The 10,685-nt window shown below is 36.4% G+C and overlaps 1 protein-coding gene across 1 annotated transcript; it reads left to right on the forward strand.

Annotated features, from left to right (window-relative positions):
* Positions 1–4,140: 4,140 nt before the first annotated feature.
* LOC127138593 (caffeoylshikimate esterase) lies at positions 4,141–5,392 on the forward strand. The gene has a single exon (XM_051065073.1). The coding sequence runs from the start codon at positions 4,266–4,268 to the stop codon at positions 5,241–5,243; it is 978 nt and encodes a 325-aa protein (XP_050921030.1). The 5' UTR covers positions 4,141–4,265; the 3' UTR covers positions 5,244–5,392.
* Positions 5,393–10,685: the final 5,293 nt, after the last annotated feature.

A 10,685-nucleotide genomic window follows, 5' to 3' on the forward strand; every position in this document is an offset into this window, starting at 1 on the left:
TCAATATTATATTCGTTGTTAATTGACGGTAAACAGTACTCGAGTTTCACAATTTATTGATTATCTCAGTAAGGTAGGAGATTCTGCACTTCATTTTGCAAATCTGCAAAATGGGGTGTACTTATTGATCTTAAATTTTTGCCTCGGTGTCGCATTGGAAAAGGAGACATTTGCAACATACAAGATGATGTTCATTTGCGACATTTTCTATTTGCACGAGACATGATACAATAGCCTATATTTATAGTAGTTGTAAACAAATATGGATCTAAAAAATGCTATCTTGTATCAATGGAGGTTCAGAGATGTATCTCCGATACCATCATATTCTCTTATTTAAGAGATGCATTTCTGAAATCTCTCATGATCCAAACAGAAAACAAAAGATGTGTGTTTTGTTTGGCAAATTGACAAAAAAATTACAAACATCAAAATGTATTAAAATATTTGAAATTCTATATATTACACTTAATTAATATTAATACACAATTATATACAACTAATTAATGACTAAAAACTAAAACAAATCAAAAGATTTGTCGTCAGCTAAATCTACAAGTATGAGTGACACCCCTCTGATTTTTGTGCATTTCATTTTCTTTCAACGACGCTAAATTTGGTGAACTATTGCATCCTTTCTACAAATCGGTTAGGCCAAGTATCGACTTTTGTTGTTGAATGAGTCGTCCACTCCACTGATGTAAGTGGTATAGGGCATCCCGGTTTCATATAAACTTGAACAAAGTTCTGTAATTTTGAAAGTCGTCCAATACACATAATACGATCATTTGGATTTTGAGATTGGGCGATGCGTAATGGATTTTTTTTTTGAGATGGGGCGAGTCGTCCATTCCATTTGAATTTTTTTCCAAAAAATAGTATCTTGTAAGATCAATACACACTTTATCATACGCGTTTTTTATGAGATGACGCATTTCAAGGAAGCGCGTCCATTTTTCCTCCAGTGTGGTCCACTAATGCAAGGAACAAAAGACTCATAAATTGCATCAAAATTTCCTTTCTTTTTGTAAAGTCGTGTGTATGATTCTTTATGGATCCTCAACTCATGGATAAGTTTATGGCGGACAAGTGTGTGATCATTTTCTCTTTTACCGATCAAAATCGAAATTGCTCAAAAACCGCAATTACCATCACCCTAAATATTGACGATCTGTTCGATGTATTTGTGCATAAAAACTGGCATCTCGATAATGAATGGATTTTTTAATGGAGGCGGTGAAGGAGGTGGTTTGCCAATGCGAGTTCCTTTAAAATCACTTTTTAAGATTTTGGAATTGGTGAGTCCGGAAAAACTGTCAACATACTTAAAATACAAAGGAGGGTGCATCATAAAATTGTCCCTCGGTGTAGACTTAACCTACTTCAGAGCATCTTTTTGTTTTTACCCGTTGATATGGTGGTTTCAAGTCAATGGTTTCCAGATAATCAATTTTCCATAATTTTTCTTTGATGTGGAATTTCATATTGTCATCGGTTTTAAAAAATCTCTCTTGTATAACTTCCCATTTGGTCAAGATAGAGATATTCAATTTACCTCTTTCATGACACCGTCATCATCAAACTTAAGTCTCTTTCAGTGACTGCAAACTCTAATATGAAGCTGGTGGAGGAGACTCTGAATGCGAGGCAAGGGGTTCCAATTCTTAATTAACTTTAATGATCAAAGCCACTTTTTATTTTGTACTTTAGAATTATCGTGGAGCTGGTAATTAAGCTTTCACTAGAGTTTGTCATTGTTATTTGTGCTAAAGCCATCATGACATTTTTGTGGTGATGGAAACAAGAATCAATCCTGCAAAACTTTGCAAGAAATTCAATAAGCTAGGTTAGAATGGTTTTAATTATATTGAGGTGAGGGGTGTGCAAGGGGAATATCTATGGGTTTGAAGATGAACAAAATTAAAGTCTTCACAATCAAAAAGCATTTTCAATTCTTGCATGTTAGAATCAATATGGAAGATGAGGTATATTGGTTACTAACAACGGTGTATGAGAGTCATATAAAGGAATGGAGGAATGAGCTATGGAGTGAATTGAAAAACATTGCTGAGAACATCGTCTGTAGTTGGTTTGTTGGTGGTGACTTCAACGACATTCTTTCAAGTCATGAGAAGAGGGGAGGCAATTTTCCTTTGGCCATGAAGTGTGTTATGTTTCAAGACGCGTTAATTGTTGTAATCTTATGGATCTTGGTTCGATTGGATACAAATATACCTGGAAGGGCCCGATATACCATGAAGGGCTTCAAATTTATGAAAGACTGGATCGAGGCCTTAGCAATAAGAAATGGAGACTCCAATTTCCCGATGCTTAGGTTAAAGTTCTTACTCGTTTAGACTTTTTTGACCATCATCCTCTACTAGTCTCTCTGAATGACAATGTCAATATGACATATCCTGAATACTTTAAATTTGAGAGTTCGTGGGTCTCGGATAAAACATATTTTGTTATGATCACTTCTAGTTGAAAATCTAACTCTAACCTTATCAATAACTTGGAGAATATCAAATCTCAGGTGAATAATTAGAATATGCATACTATGAAAAATGTTTAGAAGGAAAAAAAAACAAGCTCATGGTCAGGATGAGAGGTATTCAAAGAGCCTTTTAAGGGGGTAAGAATCCTGAGGGGCTTGTCAAGTTAGAGAAAAAACTTCAACAATATTTGGCTAAGATACTTCACCATGAGGAATAGATGTGGCACCAAAGATCTAAACATAAATGGTTAGTAGATGATGACAAGAACACTATATTCTATCACAACAAAGCAGTGCAAGGTAGGAGAAGTAAAATCATCCAGTTTATTAAGAATAATCAAGGAGATTGGGTAGAAGATGTAACTGAAAGTAAGAGAATGTTTACAACCTTCTTTCACAATCTTTATATCACTGATGTTGATGTTGATGAGTGGATCCAAACTGGTCATCCTTATCCGTAAATTGAATAGAGCAATATATGCAAGCTTAATAGAGAGTTGGTGAATGAAGAAATAAAGCAAGTTATCTTTGATATGACTCCTTGGAAATCTCTAGAGCCTGATGGTTACCATGTTGGCTTCTTCTAGCAATCTTGGAATGTGGTAGGCAACAATGTTTGTAGTTTTGTTCAAGACTTGTGGGATAACCCTTGCAAGATATAGGAGATTAATCAAACTGATATTTATCCCTAAAGTTAAATCTCTGGACTAGGTTATCCAATTTAGAATGAAGGTGTGTATGGACAAGGGGGCATCTCCTAATCTGTTTGGTTTTATTCCAAATAGGAACATACATGAAAATATAGTGGTTGCTCAAGAAATTATGTATAGTATGGATAAGTTAAAAGTAAGAAGGGTTTCTTTGCCATCAAAGTTGATTTGGAAAAATCCTATGATAAGATAAAATGGAAGTTTGTAGAGGAAGTGTTTATAGAACTCAGGTTACCTCATCATCTCAAGTGCATAATCATGGCTTCAATATCTTCAGTGTGTATGAGAACTATCTAGAATGGACAAAAATGTGATTTCTTCAATCTCAAAAAAGGATTTAGGCAAGGGGACCTATTATACCCTTACCTTTTTGTCTTATGTATTGACGAGTTATCTCATATGATTCTGGATGTTGTGGAGAAGAAATGGCATGAAAATAGGGAAACATGGTTTTACTACTCTGCAACTAATGTTTGCAGATTATCTGATTCTATTTGGGCAGGCCATTGTTCAACAAATTACTTGTATCACTAAAGTCCTAAGGAATTTTTATGGAGCTTCTAGGCAAAGAGTAAGTATAGACAAGTCAAGCATTTTACTTTCTAACAATACTTCTATTCACATTAGAAATCAGATTATCCAGATGTCTGGTCTAAAAGAAACAAAAGAGCTTGGCATGTACCTAGAAAATAAAAAATGAAAGGGATATTCTTCTTTTGAGTAAAAATTTTATAAGAATAAAAAATGAAAGGGGTATTTTTGACATTTCTAAAATATGTGGAGTGCTATGTAAAACTTTGGGGTGCATGTAGATTCTTCTTCAAAGCACTAGTCCAACTAGATATAGGCCCAATTATTTTAACCCATAGCCAAAACAAAATCAAACGCGTTTCAATTTCAATAATGAACCATGGTAGGTTCGTTCACCAACTCCCGTGGGTCCCATCCACCAACTACTCCCCTAACTCCTTACTTTTCCATTATTTATTTATTTATATATTTTTCTTCAATATTATTCTTATCATCATCCTCTTCCGTTTCCATCTCCATCGCTGAAAATGGCACAGCAACCGGAATCGGAGATTCCCCCTAACTTCTGGGGCCACACTCCCGAAGAGGAGTACTACACCTCCCAAGGAGTCACCAACACCAAATCCCACTTCGAAACCCCCAACGGCAAAATCTTCACACAGTCCTTCCTCCCACTCGACGGCAAAATCAAAGCCACCGTTTACATGACTCACGGCTACGGCTCCGACACCGGCTGGCTCTTCCAAAAAATCTGCATCACATTCGCCACCTGGGGGTACGCCGTCTTCACCGCCGATCTCCTAGGTCACGGCCGTTCCGACGGCCTCCGTTGCTACCTCGGCGACATGGACAAGATCGCATCCACCTCGCTTTCGTTCTTCCTCCACACCCGCCGCAGTCCTCCCTACACCACCCTCCCAGCGTTTCTCTTCGGGGAATCCATGGGCGGTTTAGCCACATTGCTGATGTACTTCCAATCAGAACCGGACACGTGGACGGGTTTGATATTCTCCGCGCCGCTTTTCGTGATCCCCGAGGATATGAAACCTAGTAAGGTTCATTTGTTCGTGTACGGTCTCTTGTTTGGTTTGGCGGACACGTGGGCGGCTATGCCTGATAACAAAATGGTTGGAAAAGCGATTCGGGATCCGAATAAGCTGAAAATAATCGCTTCTAATCCAAGGAGGTATACAGGCCCACCTAGAGTAGGGACCATGAGGGAACTTGTTAGGGTTACTCAGTATGTGCAGGATAATTTCTCTAACGTAACGGTGCCGTTTCTTACTGCACATGGAACTGCTGATGGTGTCACGTGCCCTTCATCTTCTAAGCTTTTGTATGAGAAGGCTTCTTCTAAGGATAAGACTTTGAAGCTTTATGATGGGATGTATCATTCTTTGATTCAAGGGGAGCCGGATGAGTCTGCTAATCTTGTATTGGGGGATATGAGGGAGTGGATTGATGAGAGGGTACGAAGATATGGGCCAAGTGACAATTCTCAGTAAACAAAAGAAAAGTCTCTCTTGTAGTTTGGAATGGACCTGGTTTTAACAATCACAAGATTTGTTTGATTAAGGACTAATGAAATGGTCATGACTGTATTGAAATTATTAGTATGATATTGCATTGCAGTTCAATAGAATGTTTTTAACTAGATGTTCGCAAGTTGAGAATTTCATAAACATTCATTCATCATGCTACGTTTGGCTACAAGTCAACCAGGTCAATATCGCGTCACAAATATGTTTAGACACAAGCCACGCCATAATTTTTTTATTTTCATAAAAATAAAAATAAAATATTGAATGTTAAGATGCTTTTTTACTGTCATGAACACGAGGGTGGTAACAAAAGCTATTGAATTGGAAGAGGGATATTGTTAGAAAATAAAGTATTTTTAATATATTCTATGTTTCAAGAACTAAATAAGATATAATCTCAGTTGTGTGTAGTCTAAGTTTAAAGTTAATAGGATTTATTGTTTGTTATTTAGTAGTTAAATAATTTTGTATATAAATATTTACTAGAAAATATGTAAATCAGTTTATATTACAATCATTCTTCAGTAATAAAATCTTTATTTTCATATTCTCTCTTTCTCCTTTAACTAAAAGTCTCATACGCACTAACAAATTGATATTTAAAGTTCTGGTTAGGTTTTTGATTCTGTTTTCAAGAATCACACGTCGATGATCTTGTTTCTGGGACCGTGGATTGTTAATCAATTGCTGCAAAAATAAATGGTACTAATGACATTCTGAATTTTCTTCCAATTGACAAGAATTGGATCTGATGGAGAAAACAAATGCAATCCTTAATTCAACTTTAATGAATAGCGTCCCTGAACTTGTTGAGAATGGAACTGCTGCTCAGAGAGTCGCGCACAAGAAGACGAAGAAGAAAGACTGCAAGGTTGTGTATTATATTTAATCGGCGGTAGACTCGGTGAATTTCGACAAGATCTCTCATGCTGAATCGGTGAAGGAGGCATGGGATATTCTTGTCAAGTACTATGAAGGAGGTGAGAAAGTCAAAGTCGTCAAATTGCAGACTTTGTGACGGCAATATGAATTGTTGCAAATGGGAGAAGATGAAAAGATTGTATGTTATGCGTCGAAAGTGCAGAATCTCATCCATCTCATGAAGAGTTGTGGTGAAACCCTAACTGATAAGATGATAGTTAATAAGGTAAGTGTACGTTGACCTCTCACGTTGATCACGTTATCGTAGCTATTCAAGAATCCAACCATCTTAAAATCATGAAACTGAAAGATTTGGTTGGTTCATTGGATGCGTATGAGATTAGGATTGTCAAAAAGAAAGGGGTTTCAATATTCGATACAAGCACTACAAGCTCAGACTTGGAAGAAGTATGGTGGTTCAGACAAGGTCAAAGGCAAAGGAGACAAGACTCAGAGCAAGAAGTCTTGGTCAAATCCTCAAAAGCACAAGGTCGATAATAGGACATCTGAATCCTCGAAAAGGGGAGGAGGAAACTCTTATCAGAAAGACAGAGAAAAAAGATGTGCAATGATATACCTGTGAAAAGTGGGGGTCAATTGGCCAAGCATTGTTGGTACAATAAAAGGTCAAAGGCAAAGGAGATAAGACTCAGAGCAAGAAGTCTTGGTCAAATCCTCAAAAGCACAAGGTCGATGATAGGACATCTGAATCCTCGAAAAGGGGAGGAGGAAACTCCTATCAGAAAGACAGAGAAAAAAGATATGCAATGATATACCTGTGAAAAGTGGGGGTCAATTGGCCAAGCATTGTCGGTACAATAAAGACAATGGATCTACAAAAGGCAAGGAGGAAGGAGCAAACCTTGCACGTTAAGATTCAGATGATTTTGAAGATATGATGGTTATGGATGCAGTTGCAGATGACCATGTCCAATCCAATATCTGATTCCTCGACTCAGGTTGCTTAAACATGATTGGTCGAAAAGTGTGGTTACCAGATTTCGATTCGTCGAAGAAGAGCAAGGTCAAACTTGTTGATAATAGCTCGTTGCAAGCAGAAGGTACTAACGACATCATTTTTCAAATGAGCAATGGAGAAAAAACTATGATCAAAGATGTACTATATATATCTGGAATGAAGTGCAATCTGCTAAGTTTTGGACAATTGATCAAAAAATGTTTCCAGTGATTATGAAAGATGGAGCCTTAGAATTGTTCAACACCAAGAACAATTTGATCTTAAAATCTCCTTTGTCGAAGAACAGGACATTTAAGACCATGATCAGTTCAACTGAAGTACAATATCTAAAAACTGTTGTCGACCACAAGCATAATTGGTTATGGCATTTAAGGTTTGGAAATTTGAACTTTCGATCACTCAATCAACTGATTACTCAAGATATGGTAATTGGTATACCAAATCTTGAGATGCCCGACAAACTCTGTGAAGGTTGTCTAGTCGGAAAGCAATCCATAAAGTCTTTCGTTTCGACTATGCCAATGAGATCCTCCTGCATACTCGAAGTTTTACATTCATATGTATATAGACTTTTTGAAGAACATACCATTGGTGGAAACAGGTATTTTGTTTTGTTTGTTGATGAGTTTAGTCGAAAATTGTGGATCTATGTGATCAAGCAAAAGGACGAAGTATTTGAAAATTTTAAGAGATTCAAGATGCTTGTCGAAAACAAAGTGAGAAGAAGATCAAAGTTCTGTAAACATATGGAGACGGCGAGTACACGTCCAAGATGTTTGAAGAGCTTTGTGTAGAACATGGTGTCGATGATGAGGTAACTGCTCCTTACACGCCTCAACATAATGGAATAACAGAAAGAAGAAACAAGATCATATTGGACATGGCGAAATGCATGTTGAAGCAGAAGAATTTTTCAAAATCCTTATGGGGGTGAAGTTGTTTCCATTGTTGTTTATATTCTAAACAGTGTCATACCAAGAAGATGAAGAACAAGTTTGCTGGAGAATTTTGGAGTGGAAAACGACCATCAGTGAGTCATCTGAAGGTGTTTGGATCTATTTGTTACAAGCATGTTCCTGATGCTAGAAGTAGGAAGCTTGATGGAAAGAGTGAACATATGATTCTGGTAGGATATCATAAAACTAGTGCATACATATTATTCAATCCAATTAATCAGAAGATCGTGATGAATCGAGATATTGTGATTAATGAAAATTCTGCCTGAGATTGAAATATTGATGCAATTGACAAGCCATTGACGAGCTATGATTTGACGAAATAAGTAATGATGTCAAAGTCAAAGATATTATTGATATTCCAGTCGAAGAAGAAGTAGTTGATGACATTCCCGACACAGTTGAGGTCGACGATGGTGTAGCTAGTACTAGTCAAAGACCTCAAAGAACTAGATCTTTCCCAGCAAGACTTCAAGACTATGAAGCGATTGGTGACGATGTCACACCAGATGGAGAATTAGTTCATTTCGCATTACTTGCAGGTGCTGGACCAATCAATTATAACGAAGCCTTAAACGATAAAAAGTGGAAGTTAGCTATGGTTGTAGAGTTACAACCAATTGAAAGAAACAACACATAGGAGTTAGTCGTATTTCCAACACATACAAAAGTTATCGAATTGAAGTGGGTGTTCAAGTTGAAACACAATGATGATGGGTCGATAGCAAGACATAAGACGAGATTGGTAACTGGAGGTTTTCTTCATACAAAAGGAGTCAACTACTCTGAAGTATACAAACCAGTAACGAGATTGGAGATTGTTCGACTAGTCGTCGCCTTTGCATGCTATCAAGGTTGGTTGATATTTGACTTAAATGTGAAATCAGCATTTTTGAATAGTGCATCAGCCGAAGAAGTATATGTCACACAACCTCATGGATTTGTGATTCAGGAGGAAGCAAGAAAAATATACAAATCTATGGCCTCAAACAAGCACATAGGGCATGGAACAAGAAGATCGACTCATACTTAGTTGAATTGAGATTCGTCAAATGCAAATCTAAGTATGGTGTTTGTGTTCAAGTTATGGCACAATATATAACAAACATCTTCTTATATGTCGATGACTTGTTAGTAACTGGAAGTAGCTTAGAGAACTTGTCGAAGTTCAAAGAGCCGATGAAGAAGGAATTTAAAATGTCAAATCTAGGAAATTTGTCTTATTTCCAAGGTATGGAATTTCAAATGTCGAAGCAAGGTATGGTTCTACATTAAAGAAAGTATATCTAAGAGATATTCGATAGATTCCGAATCGATGATTCGACTCCTGCATCTTCATCTGTCGAACCAAATTTGAAGTTGGAGAAGCATGGAAAGGAAGACAAAGTTTATGCAACTTTGTTCAAACAAATTTTCAGATCTTGAGATATGTGTGTAACAGTCGACCATATATAGATTTTTTCAATCGGATTAGTGAGCAGATACATGAGTGAACCAAGGATGTCACACATGAAGGTTGCAAGAAGAATCCTGACTTAAAAGGATCGAGAAACTATGAAATTCTATTTCGACGAGACTATGAAAGCAAATAAGTTATTGTTACTTGCTATTCAAATGTTGATTGGTGTGGAGATAAGGAAGATCTAAGAAACACAACTGATTATTTCTTTCAAGTGTTTGGTGCCTCAATCTCTTGGTGCTCAAGAAAGCAACCCGTGGTATCATTGTTATCGTGTGAGGTTGAATATATAATAGGATCATATGTTGTATGTCAAGCAATTTGGATCAGATTTATGCTTGAAGAAATGAAGGTCAAAGTAAAGAAACCTCTGATGTTGCAGATCGACAACAAGTAAGTCATAAATCTTGCAAAGAATTCGCTTTTGCATGAAAGAAGTAAGCACATCGAAGGTAGATTTTATTTTTTAAGAGAGAAGGTAAATCGAGATGAACTTAAAGTAAGACATTGCTCAAGTGAAACACAGTTAGCCGACATTTTCATAAAAAGGATTGAAGATCGACAAATTCTTGAATTTGAAAAAGAAATTAGAAATAGTTAAGATCAACTATGATTAACCTATGTTCGACAACTTAGATTATAAAGAATATGTTGAGATATAAGATATAATCCAAGTTGTGTGTGGCTCAAACCCAAAATTAATTAAGATTTAGGATTTGATATTTAGTTTGTTATTTAATTTGTTATATTTGTTACTTAATAATCAAGTAACTTTATATATAAATACACGCATATGTCAATCAATTTGTATCACAATCATTCTTCTGACACTAGAATCTTTATTTTCATATTCTCTCTTTCTCTCCTCACTAGAAATTTCTCACGCACTAACATTAAAAGAGTTGGATGAATGTTGAAGAATTAGAAATTTTCAAATCATTCTTGTCGGAAAAAAGAGTAGAGCTAAGTCTTCAGTGTTACAATGGAATAATCCATTCTTTTGCTTTAAAAAAATTTCGGTGAAGCTGCTTTTACAGAGCGGAAAACACGAAAGTACATTTCAACTATCTATTCTTGAATTCGTTCTTCTC

Source organism: Lathyrus oleraceus, chromosome 4 (assembly GCF_024323335.1).
Source record: "Lathyrus oleraceus cultivar Zhongwan6 chromosome 4, CAAS_Psat_ZW6_1.0, whole genome shotgun sequence".
Classification (NCBI taxonomy): Eukaryota; Viridiplantae; Streptophyta; class Magnoliopsida; order Fabales; family Fabaceae; genus Lathyrus; species Lathyrus oleraceus.

Bases quoted from the DNA above. Each gene is read 5' to 3' on its own strand.
- LOC127138593 (XM_051065073.1), top strand. From the start codon at position 4,266: ATGGCACAGCAACCGGAATCGGAGATTCCCCCTAACTTCTGGGGCCAC.